The sequence below is a fragment of the Mus caroli genome, unplaced genomic scaffold (genome assembly GCF_978045245.1).
Source record: "Mus caroli unplaced genomic scaffold, Mus_caroli_1 scaffold_4, whole genome shotgun sequence".
NCBI lineage: Eukaryota > Metazoa > Chordata > Mammalia > Rodentia > Muridae > Mus > Mus caroli.
In genome coordinates, this window is record NW_028227259.1 from 37,116,001 (window position 1) to 37,132,100 (window position 16,100).

General features: G+C 50.8%; 2 protein-coding genes across 19 annotated transcripts in view; one reads left to right on the top strand and one right to left on the bottom strand.

The window, feature by feature from the left end:
* The window catches only part of Add1 (adducin 1), a 61,612-nt gene extending 51,051 nt beyond the window's left edge, over positions 1-10,561 (top strand). For 5 of the 17 annotated variants that reach the window (XM_021161675.3, XM_021161676.3, XM_021161677.3 and 2 more), the window contains 3 exons: positions 3,440-3,596; positions 6,617-6,715; positions 8,700-10,561. In XM_021161675.3, coding sequence (XP_021017334.1) covers positions 3,440-3,596; positions 6,617-6,715; positions 8,700-9,046 — 603 coding nt within the window. In that variant the 3' untranslated portion in view covers positions 9,047-10,561. Of the gene's footprint in view, positions 1-3,439; positions 3,597-6,616; positions 6,716-7,326; positions 7,365-8,699 lie in introns of those variants that run through there. The other 12 variants (XM_085836624.1, XM_029477222.2, XM_029477223.2 and 9 more) reach the window with 4 other exon arrangements.
* Positions 10,562-11,923: 1,362 nt separating this feature from the next.
* Slc75a1 (solute carrier family 75 member 1) lies at positions 11,924-15,477 on the bottom strand. 2 transcript variants are annotated; one of them, XM_021162852.3, is made up of 13 exons: positions 15,244-15,476; positions 14,911-15,100; positions 14,727-14,823; positions 14,323-14,426; positions 13,912-14,070; positions 13,673-13,834; positions 13,334-13,442; positions 13,133-13,244; positions 12,873-12,981; positions 12,704-12,794; positions 12,572-12,619; positions 12,410-12,499; positions 11,924-12,268 (listed from the first exon to the last, which is right to left on the bottom strand). In XM_021162852.3, exons 2-13 carry the CDS (start codon positions 15,082-15,084, stop codon positions 12,153-12,155), a joined length of 1,371 nt encoding a protein of 456 aa, XP_021018511.1. In that variant the 5' UTR covers positions 15,085-15,100; positions 15,244-15,476; the 3' UTR covers positions 11,924-12,152. The 2 variants fall into 2 exon arrangements, with proteins under 2 accessions (XP_021018511.1, XP_029332821.1); XM_029476961.2 differs by having other exon boundaries at positions 12,410-12,619; positions 15,244-15,477.
* Between the last annotated feature and the right edge of the window lie 623 nt (positions 15,478-16,100).

The window sequence follows — 16,100 nt, forward strand, 5'->3', positions numbered from 1 at the left end:
GTCATGTGAGCCTCTAACTTAATAATAGTCTTTATCTGCTGTATGTGGAGTTGTCTGTGGTGTGCACGACCCATATGCTAGTCTGTGGCCTGAGTCTCCAGCTTTGTGGGCTGTAGCAGAGTCACAGTCACAATTGCTGAGCTGTTTTTTGGGTCTTGTGCATTTCATAGGTTTTGACTTGTTGGTGATTTAGGAAGTATCAGGGTAGCCAGCTCCATTAGAGGATACATTTTGGGCTGGTTCTTCACCCAATGGTAGCTTTATTTCCTGTTGCTAGCCCTATTTGGATGTGGGCAGGTCACCTGGGTACTTGAGGGTATGTCTGCATAGGTTCGTGTGTGTACCCAGTAGGACACATTGCAGGCCAGCCCTAGCTATCTTATTTGTGTTGGGGAACATCTTGAGATGTGGATGTAACACAGGGACTCTTAGGACAGATAGTCAGAGGTCCACTCAACTACACACCTAGCTTGTATGAAAACTATTACTCCAGCTTCTTACAAATTAGTCACTTCTCTTGTTGCTGCAACAAAGTATCTGACAAAAGCAGCTTCAGAGAGGAAGGGCTTGCCTGGCTCCGCACAGGATGCCTGTGTCCTGAGCACTCCCTCCGGGTGAGGTAGTTGCAGGGGGACAGGTAGGCGCAGGGGGACACGTGCATCTCTTGAGGACTTTAGAAACAGTTTTGTTTTTTGTTTTTCTTTTTTTTTTTTTTGTTTTTTGTTTTTTTCGAGACAGGGTTTCTCTGTATAGCCCTCGCTGTCCTGGAACTCACTTTGTAGACCAGGCTGGCCTCGAACTCAGAAATCCGCCTGCCTCTGCCTCTCGAGTGCTGGGACTAAAGGCGTGCGCCACCATGCCCGGCTTAGAAACAGTTTTGAGACTCGAGAATTTGTTTTTGTTTTTGTTTTTTTTTTAAGAAATTGCTTAGTGTTGGACTTTCCCTCCTTGCTGATGGCTGCTCACCCTGTGCTGGGATTGCTTTCCCTTGGTGGAGAAGATACTGGAGCCTTTTCCACTTGAGTTTTGCATACCCCAATGTGGAAGCTATAAAAACTGGGCCACCTCCTGGATTTTCTTGCAAGTGCATTAAGTGGTATAGAGAGGGTATTAGGGTATGTTGACGTTTTCCAGGGAAGGAAGGAATCTATAGTTCAGTCTGTGTATTGTGAGCTTTTCTGTGTCCTCAGGCATTTCACTCTGGCTTGCTCTTTACACTGTGTGGCAGAAATACCAAGGGGAGTAAGCCTATCTTGTATGAGTCCCTACTGTGTTCATGGCCCAACACTATGAAAGGCAGATCTGAGTGTCTTTTTCATTGTTCTCTCTCTAGCTCATGGACAGTTTAGGTAAGAGGTTTTTGTTTTGTTTTGTTTTTGTTTGTTTTTAATATACATTGGGTGAAAATCTTGGCAGCTGTAAGGAAGGGAGACAGAGAAAGTCATGCTTTTTAAGTTGAGATGGGACAGAAATAGTTTGTTAGAAGAAGAGAAAGCACTTCTAGGAGTGGAAGTGGGCTAGTGAAGAGCCTAAAAAACTCAAGTCTTTACAATGAACACTGCTGTTCTGAGAAGTCTGGTCCCTAACCCAGGTGTGCAGTTTTTGTTTCAGTCGGAGGCTTTAATCAGGTACAGAAGTAGCTACTGAGTCTCTGCATTGCTTGGAGTCCCTTTGGGCAGCCAGGAGTGTGATGATACCACGCGTTCCTGATCTTGCCTTCCTAGTCCTGGCTGCTGTACTCACTGAGGTCAGACTCAGACAGGCTGTCTGACATGTGCTTACATTTGGTCTTTTCCACACCTTGGCTGGTGAAAGGTCTGCTCTGTGTGTGCTTCTTGAGAGCCAGCTGACCTAGCTTGGGGACTTTGCTTTTCCTCTAGGATGTCAGAATGTGGAGTTCTCAGTAACAGTGGATGCCTGATGTCATTGATTACATGCATCGGACAGGCTTCTCACTCCTGATACCTGTCTCATTTTGTTGTGAGCAATGGTGACTAGCACACTGCTGTGTTTACAGAATGCGGTTGCATGGAGGGTCTTGTTAACTGGATCTTCTTGTGGATATTAAGCCTGAGTGTGGCTTTTGGACAGGAAGGGACTTGTTTCAACCAGCATTAGTAAGTGACAAAAATTCAGATTCTTTTCTGTCTTGTGGTGGCTGAGCTACTCATGAATGAAAAGTCAGTCGTTCTTAGGCCAGACCAGAGGGAGAGTCCCCTCCTTCCTGAGTCTCCAGGCTCTTCAGCAAGGCTACCTATCCAGTGTGCTTGCCCTTCTTTCCTGGGGGATACGGGTGGGAGAGGCATGTCTTTGTCACCATTTACACATGGAATACTCTAAACACTTTGTCCCCTAGTCAACCCAGACACACCAGCTCCTCTAGACAGAGCCTGAAGAGTAGTTGCTGGTGTGAGTTGACTGTCCCTATGGACCAGTCCTGCTGACACTGATTGCCTCTGGTGTTCACCCCTTGCCAGTGTGTGATCTGAGGCTCCAGGCCCACCATCCAAATGATTTGGGGTTCTCGTTTCATAAGCTGTCATTGAATCATGTGCATGTTTGTGTTTTCTGGGTTGTGTTCTCGAGTGCTTGAGGGCCACTTTCCTCTCCTGCTATGGGACGGGGCAGGCTGCCCTCTGGCTCCACTGTGGCCTTTTCGGTCTGTCATGCTTGACAGGAGAGAGCTGCTTTGGTCTTTGCTTGCTTTTTCTGTGTCATACATTCTCAGTTTCCAGATGGATCAGGCAAACCTGCTGTTTGGGGATCCTTTGTTACTTCTGAATGCTGTGGTGTAAGTTCAGGATCCGGTTGTCAACCAGTCAGTCAGAAGGGCAGCCTCGATAACATAAGCGAATCTTAGGCCCGGCATGGTGGTGCAAGCCTTTAATCCTAGTACTCAGGAGACAGAGGCAGATGGATCTCTGTGAGTTTGAGGCTAGCCTGGTCTACAGAGTGAGCTCTAGGACAGCCACATCTACATAGTGAGACCCAGTCTCCCAAAACCAAAACATAACAAAAGAATGTAAGCAAATCTCTGTACACTCTGCTCTGATTGCTGTAGAGTAACATTTTCTGAGGTCACATGGGAATGACTTGCTTAGTGTAGTACCACGGTGTATTCCTTTGCCATTCCTGTCCACTCCTCTCGGGTGTGTGTGCTCCTGACTCTGCACCTCAGTTGGTGCCTTTGCTTTTGAAATCTGCCTTGGCCATGGGCCCTGGCAGTGTAGTCCTGGAATGTCTGTGCACTCCTGAAAAAGACCTCTCCTCCCTCTGCTGCTGTCTGCTCAGGAAGAGGGAGGCCCCACTGGGCCAAGTGGTGCAGTCTTGTCTGTGTGCTCCTGAAAAGCCCCTATCTCCCCCATGCCTGATGTGTTTCTGGGAGGAGGGAGGTCCCATCAGGCCAGGCTCTTGCATACCAAGTCTCTTTGGTCTACAGGGGGAGCTGGTGACGGCCTCCAAAGCCATCATTGAGAAGGAATACCAGCCCCATGTAATTGTGAGCACCACAGGTCCCAACCCCTTCAACACGCTGACAGACCGTGAACTGGAAGAATACCGACGAGAGGTGGAGCGGAAGCAGAAGGGCTCTGAAGGTGAGTGCTCCTGAGATCTGAGGTAGGGCAGCCCCAGAAAGCAGGAGGAAGTGTCTAGAAGCTTAGAAGCTTCTCTGTGAGAAAAGTCTTGTGCATGCAGCACAAGTCTTGTTTGGCCAACACCTGAGCAATATACCCTCACAGACCTACTCTAATGTTTGTGCTGCGAGGAAAGAGTTACAAGGCTCAACACCCTGGGAACAGGGCTTGTCAGGATGGACGTGTGCACGGCACACTCCACAGTGTGGGTCCCAGACGCATGTGTAACATCACAAAACAGGGTAGAGGGGTTCTGCTAGAGATTGGCCTCAGCTCTAAGACTGTTCCTCCACCTGGGTTATGTGCTGGGCTGGTCATTTCTGTCTATTTGATGTTACCAATTGGGATTAGTTACTGAGAAAGACCTCTTAAATATTATGTTTCAGCAATACTTACTCTTTCTTCATGCAGTATTTCTGCTAATGTTTCCCTGAGAAGAGGGCTTCTGATTCACTGATTCATGATGCAGGGGTAGACACCATTCAGATGGTGTCTCAGATGCTCAGACAGACATCTGAGCTCATCCTTAAGTCCCCGGGTAATGGGCTGGTTTCCAGTTGCTCAAGAAGAGAGCCTGCATCTGGGATGGGTGACCACTACAGGAGCAGGGTGTACATGGCAAAGTCTTGGATTGGGCCAGGGTCTGCGAGTTTTCAGGTCTCAGAATTGAGGCTTTTGGTTGGACCATGGTCTATGTGCAGAGGAAAGTCCTCATTATGGTTCTCATAGCTTGGCCTTCTAGGCATAGTCTTTTCCTCCATACCCTTGTCCTGTGGCCCTAGACTGTGAATTAGAAGGCTGGGAATGCTCCTATCCAGGGGTGGTCATAGGGTGTGAGCTAGTGTACTGACTGTTCTGGGGTGTTCCAGACCATGTCACGAATAGCGCTGCCTGCTGCCATGGCCCTTTTTCCAACTCTTGACAACAATGGTCATGCTTTTGTCAGAAGTTATAGAACAGTTGTACAACACATGGAAACAGATAGGGCTAAGTGTCAGAACTCGGCAGAACAAGTACCTCCAAACTCTGAAAACCAGACCCTAACATTTGAGAACTCACAGAAGCAGGCCTGCAGGCTTTGGGACAGCGTTAATGTGGGGCCTGTTACCCTTGCCCTGAGTTTTCTGCTCACCATACACTGGGAACCGTTTCCTGATACTAGGAAGAGCCTGGGGCAGAGATGCTATGCTCATGAACATTCATGACAGTGTCCTTAGAGCCATGAGCTGAGCTACATCCCAGTGCTTTGTACTGAATACCAAGGGGGCTCCTTAGCTGTCCTCCCAGGCACAGCCTTGTAGACAGTTGTTAGTGCAGAGGGTGGCCCACCAAATGCTGACAGTCTCACTTGATCCAGCTTAACCTTATTTGATCTTGTTTTAGATTAAGTGCTCACTGCATTGTTTAGTTGCTGAAGAAATGTGAGTTATGTGAAAAGTAGTTCCTTAGTTATTCAGTGTATGCGGGCAGTAGTGGGAGCACCGTAGGAGCACGCCCACCCACCCAGACCTGGCTTGCCATTGGTGCAGCTCTTGGCAGAGGGGTGGAGCCTGCTGGAGGAGGGTAAGGCTGGGGCTGTGGAAAGGAGCTGTTCCGTGTTTTCTCAGGAGGGCATCAGTGGAAGGCCAGGAAGCTGCTCCTGTCAGAGACCGTGGTGAGCTTAGGAGACCGTGGTGAGCTTAGGAGAGTGGTTAGTGTTCAGAGTAAGCACACAGAATAGGTTATTGGTGGGAAATGTTTTATATAATAAACTCAAATCCTAAATAATTCTAGTGTGACTTCCTGGTTGACAGTGTGTACCCAGAGGGGCTTCTCACTCACAGACCTGGTCATCTTAGGGAACTCTCTACTGAGGGAAGATTTTTATATGAAATGTGGAGATTCGAGAAAAATTGATAATAATTGATATATATTTTTTCCTTAAATGAGAAGCAAACATGAGGTTTTCTGGGTCTGGGGCCCCAGTTTCCTATTTTTTCCTCTGGTTTTCATGAGTCTAGTTCACTTAAGAAAATTAAAGTAGCACTGGAGTTGACAAGTCTGAGTTACTGCAGGCGTCTGGGGTGTTCCAGCACTCAGGCTTGCTGCACAAACCTGATGAGTCGGATCTCTGGAGTTTGTGTGAAAGCCAGACCCAGTAGCACATGAGTCTGTAGTCCTAAGAGAGACAGACTCTCCCGAAGCCAGGGGCTCGCTAGCTTGGAGGACACAGCAGCACACAACAAAGATGAGACTGTGTCTCAGAGACTGGAAGGTGAGGACTGACAGCTGGGCTGGCCTCTGACCTCAGAGATGCTCTGCATTTACTTGTGTGAGCACACAGAACAGATTATTTTGGGGAAACATTTTATATAAAAAAGTAAAACCCTAAAGAATGAATGCTAGTGTGACTTCCTGGTTGGCCAGTACAGGTGTCATTTATATCTAGAGGGGCTTCTCACTCATGGAGGACATGGCCAACAGTCAGTCACATGACAGCCCTGACTGGAAGATTCTCTTTGAATAATTAGAATTATTTTCTTTGTGTGTGCATGAATGTAGGTATACACATGCCATTGTGGGTGGTCAGAGGACAACTTTGTGGGATATATGTGTTCCCAGGTTTTAATCCAGGTTGTCGGGCTATGTGTCAGTTGCTTTTACCTGCTAAACCATCTTTCTGCCCTGTCTTTGTAATAAGGATAGAAGTTAGCCAGTGTGGCGGGTGGCTCATGCCTATAGTCCTGTACTGAAGGTGCTGAAGCAGGGTAGTTGCTAGTTGAGGCCACAGCTGGTAGTTTTTTGATCTTCAGTCAGTACCTCAGTTGTGTGGATAAGAGCAGACCCCAGGCTGGGGGGTCTACCTTGCTTCTTGAAATTCAGCCTGGGGATCTCTGCAGCCTGAAAGGGGCTGGCCGGAGGGCTGCTCTGCTGCTAAGGAAGGGGATAGCTCCTGTGCGCTCAGTCTCCACACCATAGACTCACTTTATTTACATCTGTAGAGAACCTGGATGAGACAAGAGAGCAGAAAGAGAAGAGTCCTCCAGACCAGTCAGCTGTCCCCAACACTCCTCCCAGTACTCCCGTCAAGCTTGAAGAAGGTGAGTCCTGTGGTGAGGCGGTGTGGCTGTCCTGGTGTGAAGAGTTGCATGGCCTGTGCACTGACAATGGAATGTGGCATCATTCCATGACCATGAATGAGGAAGTGCACATTTCCACAAAGCCAGTGCTGCACAGAGGTCTGGAAGCCAGCGGTTCCTCTGGTACCTGCTCTGTCTGGGGCAGCCTGAGTCAAGATAGTTGGAGCTATTGTGAGTGGGGGAGGGCACACTTAGGGGTGTTGCCCACCATCTTGTCCTGTCTGTTTTACCCTTTGCCTGCACACTCCCAGCATTGACCAGAGGCCATTGACACCTTGGTGCCGTCAATTGTGTGGGGCTGCAGGACTCTAGGCCTGCTGCACTGATCAGTCCTCTGAGAGTGCTGTATGTGCCCCCTCTGCCTCTCAGGCCACCGCATGTATGTGTTGTGTGGTCCAACACGTGACACGTTTGTCCCTTAGTCTCCCGTGTACGTCTGTGTCTCCTGGCTCTTCTCACCCCAGTCTGTGGTCTATAAGAGTGGCTTGGCCTTTCTTCTTATGTAACCCAATGGCTGTGATTGAATGCATAGATTCTCTACTTGTGCTTTCTTTCTTGTGGCCGCCTTACAGCAGGAGACGGATGTGCTAAAGAGTACCTGTTACCCTAGTAAGTACCCGCGCCTGCCTCTGCTCTAACCAGGTGCTTGCGCTGTGCCTTGCTTTCCTGCTTCTCTGTTGCTTATGTTTTCTGTATATCGAAATAAAAACAGAAGACCTCATGACTATGCATAACAGAGACTATGACCAGTCTCTCAGTGACCTGCTTAGTCACGAGAGTGCTGAAGCGTGGTGCCAGCTTCCGAGGGTGCTCCTGGCCCCTTCCATCGTGCTGCCCAGCATACTCTGAGCCCCAGAAAACTCTTCACTTCTGAGCATATTTCTTGATTGCTTAGTGGGATACTTTTGCCATAAAGGGTCGGGAGTAGATGCTAGCCGGGTTCTGACAGGATGGATTCTGCTAACTGGTATTTGTGGAGGACTGTTTGAACCTGTGCTTAAGTTGGGATTAACAACTTGATGGCTGGAGTGATAGTTGGTCTGCAGTGAGCTTGGCAAAGAGAGCCCTGGTGCTAGGTGTATGGAGAGCCTATGGGCTTGCAGTCTCCTCTCTACCAGTTATCCTGGGTCAGAGGACAGCCATCAGGGTTCTCTGCAGGGGCATCGCCAACCTCCTGAGCCAGGGTGCTGTGCAGGGTGTCGCCAGCCTCCTGAGCTTAAGCCGTCAGGTTCGAGGCTTGGAGCCCTCAGTGCCCAGGCTGCTCCTAACCCATGCTTAGCTCAGCTGCTCTTGGGCCTGATCTTTGGCTTGGTTTTTCAGTACTAAATGGTTTGGTATTGCCTAACATGCCAATTGCTTATAACTTTACAGAGTAAATATCTACAATACTGGTGTCCCCTAGTCAGTGTAGAAATGTGTTGTGCCCTAGATGGAAACCTGCTTCACTCTGTTACATTTGATCTTTATGTTTAGCTATTTGAATTGTGAGGGCAGCCTGTCTTCCAGTTCATTTCATAGCTAACCATAGTTTGATATTACTGCATTAGGGGTCTCATAGTTGACTCCTGGTTTTCTACTGTCTGCCGTGGGGGAGACCCAGTGTTGTAGAACGGAATTTAGATTTAATTCCTGGACACTAATTCACCAGCAAACCTCTCTTCATTATCCAGTAGAGTAACATGTACCGATGTGGTCTTTTTGCAGAAGTGGCAGGCTATAGCTCTGGCTCCTGTCTGTCTGTTCTTCATGAGAAGGTACTAGAACCCCTCTGAGATTGAGTCTACATTTCATAATGTGCTCCATCCAGCTGTAGAGTAGACCATATGTCAAGTGTTTGATCTAGGAATACCTAGAAACTACCAGACATTGGCAGCTCTGGCCTGTGCTCTTATTTCCAGCTGCACTGTCCAAATTGTAACTCATTTCTCTCGTGGTCCCCCATCAGACCTTCCCCAGGAGCCAACATCCAGGGACGACAGTGATGCCACCACCTTCAAGCCGACGCCCCCTGACCTCTCCCCTGATGAGCCTTCAGAAGCACTTGCCTTCCCAGCAGTGGAGGAGGAAGCCCATGCTTCCCCAGACCCCACTCAGCCCCTTGCTGAGGCTGACCCAGAGCCAGCCTCAGCCTCAGCTCCAGGAGCTGAAGAGGTAGCCTCCCCTGCCACTGAGGAGGGGTCTCCCATGGACCCTGGCAGTGATGGGTCTCCAGGCAAGTCCCCTTCCAAAAAGAAGAAGAAGTTCCGTACCCCGTCCTTCCTGAAGAAGAGCAAGAAGAAGAGTGACTCCTGAAGGCCCACCCTGCATACTGTCATGTCTACAGGCCTGGCTCTGCCAGGATTCCCTCTTCTTGTGTTCTATCCTCTCGTGTAATGGAATGCAAACAGCCAAAACCTCCATGTAACTAGAGCCCCCTCCCATGTATAGTCAGCCCCTGCACCAGTGCTAACCCAGTGTGTGCTCAGCCTCCCTACCCTGGGCATTGGGTTCTGTGGGGAGCTGGGCTTAGCCTGCACCTGTGAGTTGTGCCCCCCTGCAGGAGGGGGACACTGATCCTGGTCCTGGCTGGAAGGCATTGGAGGCTTCTGCCAGCTCTGGTTACAGCGTCACCCTCCTGAGCCTTGCCTCTCACTCTCCTTTCTGTCGTGAGTATCGAATTGTCTGCTCAGTGTCCCTCCACTCTGTGGAGTCTCAGGTGGCTGATTTGGACTCGGCTTTTGCTGGCATCCTCTGCTTGGTGATGTCAGTTATCCCATACACAGGTATCCACATACCCCAGCCATGGTCTGAGAAAACACTCTCATGTCCATCAGTGGCCCAGGGCACTGTGGCTGCCTTAAAGAAATGGGTTGCAGCTGCTGCCCTAGCAGTGAGCAACCCTGTGTATACCCAGCATAACGCTATGCATGGTCTAACTGGTGACCCTATGACCAAAACCACATTCAGGCGCTCATAGTTGATCTTACTGGGGTCTTGGATTCCCATCTTAGGGAACAGATACCAGGAGGGGGAAGAGTCCGTTCTAAAACTTTCTTTCAGCAGGTTTGCAATTTAGCTTACATTTTAACTGTGAATTTGAATAGGCCACTCTTTGCGTTAGTTTTTATTGTAGAGCCTGTGACAGACTGCAGCAGAACACTCTTGACTTGTGTGGGGAGGTTTTGTAGGAACAGGGACCTTAACTGAATCTGACGATGCCCTGGTTTTGATAAAGGGTAACTCATGGTAGAAGCCAGCCTTGGAGGTACCATCTAATGTGTTGCATCATTCATAGAGCCCATGACCTCTTGATCCATCCTTTATGAATTTTTACTTAACTTTCATTCCTGGAAAAGGGCTTAGTGGGAAGCGCCGAGTGTCAGGTGGAATCCTAATGGGGCCTTGTTCAGGAGCTGCCACTGCCAGCCTGGCTAGAGTGAGGAAGCCTGCTGGAGCCCTGCTGGAGCCCTCGACACCCCTGCTGCGGTTGGGCCTGCAGAGCAGGTGCTCAGGTGTGGACAGAGCCCTGTGATCCTCCCATGGGGCACCAAGCAGGGCCCTACAGCCTGTTGCACTGCTAGTCTCACCAGTCACCACGGTGGCCTGAGCTCTCACCTGGTCCCCAGTCCCCTTATCCGGACTCTTCCTCGTCCTTCCTTTTGGCCCTTTATCCCACATATGCAATGACTCTTCTCACTTTTGTAGTCTAATTCTTTGTATTACACATGAAATATCGTTGCATATATGGACAGACTTGGAGGACAGGTCCTGTGTGTCCTCTCCTCATTGTAACAGGTTTTACTCACAAATAAAAGTCTTTAAGCAGTTTCCTTGTCTAAGGTTGGGGGCAGCTTTGCATTTTTACGCCTTTGTTCCCTTAGTTTATTTAGCTGTGCATAGGTCTGTGTCTGTGTAGGTACGCATGTCTGTTCTGTGTTGTGTGCATGGATGTCAGAGGAAAAGCCAAGCAGTATGTTTTCTACCATATGGGTTCTGGGGATTAACTTCAGGCTTGGTGGCAGGTGCCCTCCTTGTCTGCTAGGACACCTTGCTGGCCCTAAAATAGGACTTCCTAAGTGTTTGTTCTGTGTTAAGAACTAAAAGTCTTTTTTCCTTTAAGTTTTGTTTGTTTTTTGAGGTAGGGTTTCTCTGTGTAGCCCTGGCTGTCTTGGAACTCTATAGACCAGGCTGGCCTTGAACTCACAGAAATCCTCCTGCCTCTGCCTCCTGAGTACTGTGGTCAAACACGTATGCCACCACCACCACCACCCGCCTTTGTTTGTTTTTTGAGACAGGGTTTCTCTGTATAGCCCTGGCTGTCTTGGAACTCACTTTGTAGACTAGGCTGGCCTCAAACTCAGAAATCCGTCTGCCTCAGCCTCCTGAGCGCTGGGATTAAAGGGGTGCACCACAACACCCGGCCACCACCTGTCTTTTTAAGGTTTATTTTTCACTCTTTACTTATTTATATTATGTTTTTCCTGCATATATGTCTGTGTGAGGGTGCCAGACCTTCCGAACTTGAACTTTGAGTTACAGACATTGTGAGTTGCCATGGAGATTCTGGGAGTCGAACCTGGGTCCTCTGGAAGAGCAGCCAGTGCTCTTAACCGCTGAGCTGTCTCTCCAACCCAGGCTTTTTAATTCTTGGTCAGATGTCATCTGTGGCTATGAACTTGGGATCCCTTGTACCTTATACTTACAGCAGCCTTTTCTGCTGCATACACGACCTTATCATGAAGTTGGGGTGTGGCGGTGCTCTGTCACTGATGGGGAGGAGCTTGGTAGGCCTCACCCCTCTTCCCATTAGAAGTTAAGGTTGGGGCTAGAGAATAAGAGCACTGACTGCTCTTCCAGAGGTTCTGAGTTCAATTCCCAGCAACCACATGCTGGATCACAATCATCTGTAATGGGATCCTTCTTTTGGTGTGTCTGAGGAGAGTGACAGTGTATTCATATAAAAAAAAAAAGTTAAGGTTGCTGTTAAAGTTGCTGTGGGAGGGGGGTCATTCACTACAGTGATGTGGCCCATGCTCCAGTAAATAGCCCCACACCATACCCACACTAACTAAATTCCAGTGGGCCACCAAAACAGAGGGGAGGGGGTTGTTAGAAAGTGGTTCTTCAATGGGGTAGTTATATTATAACACTTAGTACACAACTGCCAAAGAATAGTAAGACAGAAAGGCACTTGGTACAAAATAGCTGCTTTATTTGGTCATTCAGAAGAATGAGAGATAAAAAAAAATCCGGAAGCCTAAAAGGCTTTGGAGTGAGAAAAGGGTGTAGCTGCCCAGGCTTCCTGCTGGGTTGCCATCCTGAGAGGAGGGGCATGGGGAGCCTCCCTGGGCCCGGTGGGAGGAGTGGTCCAGGTTCCCACCTGGCAGCCAGACAGCTGGGGTTGGGTGTGGCAGCTCAGCTACTCCTCCTTGGAAGTCTGTGCTGGATGCTTCAGCTTCCACAGGAGTAGGAAGGGGAGCAGAAAGAGGGCCGAGCACACAGTGAAGCAGACCTGGGCCCCAGTCAGCCAGTACACTGTGGAGAGACAGGTGCCCACCCAGGCTTCACAGCCCCGTTCCTGCACCACCACCAGCTCCTCCTCCCCCTCAGGCACGAGGACCGAGCAGGCAGCTGGGGAAGGCTGCAGGAGGAAGTGCGCCAGCCAATAGCACTTACCTGAGGCAGCCACCACCGGCCCCAACGCCCTGCCTAGGGCGCCTAGGCTCCGCAGTATGCCCATGATTGTGCCTTTTTGCCCTGGAGAACCTGAAGGGGGAGGACTTGTCAGATGTCTGTCGGCTCTCCTACCCTGCGTAGCCTTTTGGGGAGGACTCTCACCATAACTGGAGACCATGGTGGACAGACCAGGCACCACAACAGCAGCAGCTGGTGAGAAAGAGTATGGGAAGCACTTGTTAGTCTAGGAGAGGCACGAGGATGTCTGCCCCAGCTCTGGCAGAGCCCACTCACCAAAGGAGTAGAGCATCAGTCCCAAGCCCAACGTAGGCAGCGAGTGTGCCCAGCCAATTAAGAGGAAGGCTGGTACTAGCAGCAGCATTGCCTAGGGAAGACAGAAATCTCAGGACTGGGTTTCCAGCCTGCCAGGAGTGCTCGCTGTAGAGGAAGTTAAGTCCCTTACCCGAGTCACAGCTGCAGCTTCCTTGCCAGGGCTGATCCGCCGGGCGTAGGTGCCCTGTATGGTGGCCATGGTGAGGCCGATGAAGAAAAACATCTTGCCCTGCTGCAGGCTAGGAGGTGGAGGGTGAGCACCCAGCCCCCTAGGCCACCAACTGCCTGGGGGATGGGCAAGGCCACCAGCCAGAGTGCTGGGAGGGGTACCACAAAGGCTTCCTGGACCTGGGGTCCGAGAACCTCGAAGCCACTAAGATGGAGACCTACCTGCTGAACTGGAAGCGCTGATGTGCCAGGAAGCTGAGTGTGTACTCCAGGCCTGAGAACAGGAAGAGGTAGAGGAAGTAGACAAGACCCAAACGGCGTAAGTTTCTGAGTCCTGCAAGTCAACACAGACCACAGGTTGATCGTTGTTCACGCTGGGTAGTCAAAGACTCTGAGAGCTCAGTCCCGGGTAAGCCTCCTTACTGTGCTCAGCAGGCGGGTCCTGACTGTGAGTGACAGCAGCAAAACGAAGCAGGGCCAGGGGGCTGAGCAGGTGGGCAGCAGTGTGGAAGCCCAGGGTGACAGAAGATGCCTGTGGGAGAAAGTGAGGGCTGGCTAGGAGGCTGGGAGCACACCACAGGCTGGGAGCACACAGCCTGGCAGCTTAGGGACTAGGACCTGTCAGGCAATAGGGAAACCCAAGAGGTGTTGTGATGCTAGCAGTTTGAGGGCAGGCCAGTCTCCCCTGCCAATGGTACAGATAAGAAAGGAAACCTCTTCCAACCCACAGGAGCCCTCACCCCTCCAGGGACCAGGGCCTACCCGCTTTTCCTGGGGCAGTGTTTCTGGCAAGAAGCAGAAGATGAACAACATGTCGGAGACGGCAAAAAGTAGGCTGATCCAGGGCACCATTTCCACAGACAGGAATGCTCCCAGCATGGGACCCAGAGTAAAGGCCAAGGAGAAGGCTACCCCGATGACTGCCTAGGGAAAAGACCTGAGCTAGGCATGGAGTCTGAAGCCCAGACATCAATCCCCCTTCCCTAGGTCTGTTCACTCACCATGCCTTGGCTGCGGGTTGGCGGTGAGCCCAGGTCAGCGACAATGGCTGTGGAGAGGTTAACGTTCCCCTTGCTGATGCCTCCGATCACTCTGGAGGCCAAGAAGGCCTTAAAGCTCCGAGAGGTAGCCCACACTGCATAGGAGATGGCCAAACCTGTCTGCCAATGGGTAGAGGCCAAGTGGCAGGATCGGTCACTTGAGGCCAGGAAGCACCCAGAGCAAGGCAGGCAAGCATATAACCCTCAGACCCGGGCCACTTGTGTCCCTGTACTTTCCTTAGGTGTATTTAGCTTGGTGTAACACCAGGGGCCAGAAGATCCCTCTAGAAGGGATGGGAGCCCACTGTTGGCAGGGGAACCCCACAGTTGCATTCTCCCTCTGCCTGTTAACAGCTGGGTCCAGAGGCTTACCAGGGACAACATCATCACCGGGCGCCTCCCCAGGTAATCAGAGGCAGCTCCTGTGAGTGGTGCAGAGAAGAACTGCAGGAGGGAGAAGGCTGAGCCGATGAGACCTGAGAGACAGAGGATCAGTCCTAGAGTGTAGACCACACTTAGCCCTATACTCACAGGCCATCGACTGAAGCTCGGGTGGCCTCAGTTTAAAAAAAAAAAAAAAAAAAAAAAAAGCCAACCAACTAAAAACAAAAAGACAAAACAAAACAACCACCTCCCACAACAACAACAACAAAACCAACCCAGACCTTTCAGTTAATGGAGGCTGGAACCCAGGGAGGATGATTGACCAAGAGCCTAGGCAGAACTAACTCTCCAAGTGAAGGCTGTGGGCCCCAGCATGGCACACAGAGACATACCTCCGAACAGGACGCTGTTGTACCTCTTTTCCGCTGGCATCCCGATGGCTGAAGCAAACCAGTCTACTCCACGCTGCCAGGAGCCATAGAGGGGGTCCTGGGTAACGAGGAAAGTAACTCCAGCTGGATAAATCTGTGATAGGCTAGGCATGGGGAGAGCTCCCGCCTTGGGGGAGGGGCTCACTTGTTCGCGGCCGTGTCTCTCCAGCAGCCCAGGCAGCAGAGGCAGCAACAGCGTGAACGCCAGGAGGTCGAGTAGCAGGCCGAGGAAGAGCACGATGATCACGCGACGCTCGGACGCGGGCCGAGGCCGTATAGGCGGACGAGGCGTACAGCCCGCATCCCCTGCCCAGCCCATGGTGGAAGCTCCGACCCTGCTGGGGGAAGGAGGGTGTGGTGATGACGGCCCCGTTTACCTGACAATTGAAAACTGAATTTGCAGGTTCTTGCCAAACATAACGGAAGTGGTTCCAATGCGGTCCTGGCACACCCTTCAAGGCCCGACTCCCTTACCAACCTAGGGCAGCAGTAAGCTCAGGGCCGCAGTGGTCAGGGCGCCCCCTGTTGTGAAGCGGGTAACGGGGAGAAGACGGGAATCCCTGGTTGGGGAGTCGCAGGCACCCTGATCGTTCGTGTGCCACTTCGGCCTCCTCACACGATATCGAAACGTTTGCTTCCTACCTACCCAGCTGGGACCTGTGCACGTGTGCCGCAGCTCCTGGCGGGGACAAACGGGTGGATGGACAGGGAACCTCCCTGAATAGCAGCCACACCCCGGAGGCTTCGGAGCAGGCACCTCCTCTTCCGGGAGGCCTTGCTGTGGCGGGAACTGGGCTTGGAGTCTACCAGCAGCCAAGTGTAGAGAAGGCTTGCAGGCTTTCAGATGCATTAGAAGCAAGCGGTGAAGTTCTGAAGAGCTAAGTGTATCTAAGAGACAGCTTGTCTGTGCAGTTCAGTCTCCTTGGTACCTATGTAGTTTTCTTTTGAATCGGGGTCTCATGTAGCCACCATTGACCTTGAATTCCTGATCCTCCTACTGTAGCTTATTCTAAACCATGCTGGAGTTGGGCATGGTGATGCCCACCTCCAGTACCAGCACTCGGTGGAGACAGAACAGGATTCAGGATTTAGTCATCCTCAATCAACTCTGAAGTATGAGAACAGCCGGAGCAAACAAAGACTCATCTTTTAGATAGATGAACCACTAAAGTCCTATCCCTTCAATGCTGTTAACCTCTTCCTCGAGCCATACAGCCCACACTTTCCCAGAGGACACACCGGATGCACTCTTGAGTGATGCGCTCTTCTAGCTGGATTGTGTTCCCCTTCTGACGACACAGGACATCTGGAGGCTCTGTAAGCTTTTCCTTGGCA

Excerpts from the sequence above, each read along its gene's own strand:
- Slc75a1 (XM_029476961.2), bottom strand. The coding sequence starts at position 15,084 with ATGGGCTGGGCAGGGGATGCGGGCTGTACGCCTCGTCCGCCTATACGG. Across the intron at positions 14,071-14,322 it reads CGGTGATGATGTTGTCCCTG|ACAGGTTTGGCCATCTCCTA; the intron begins GTAAGCCTCTGG and ends ACCCATTGGCAG. Across the intron at positions 13,443-13,672 it reads CACTGCCCCAGGAAAAGCGG|GCATCTTCTGTCACCCTGGG; the intron begins GTAGGCCCTGGT and ends TTTCTCCCACAG.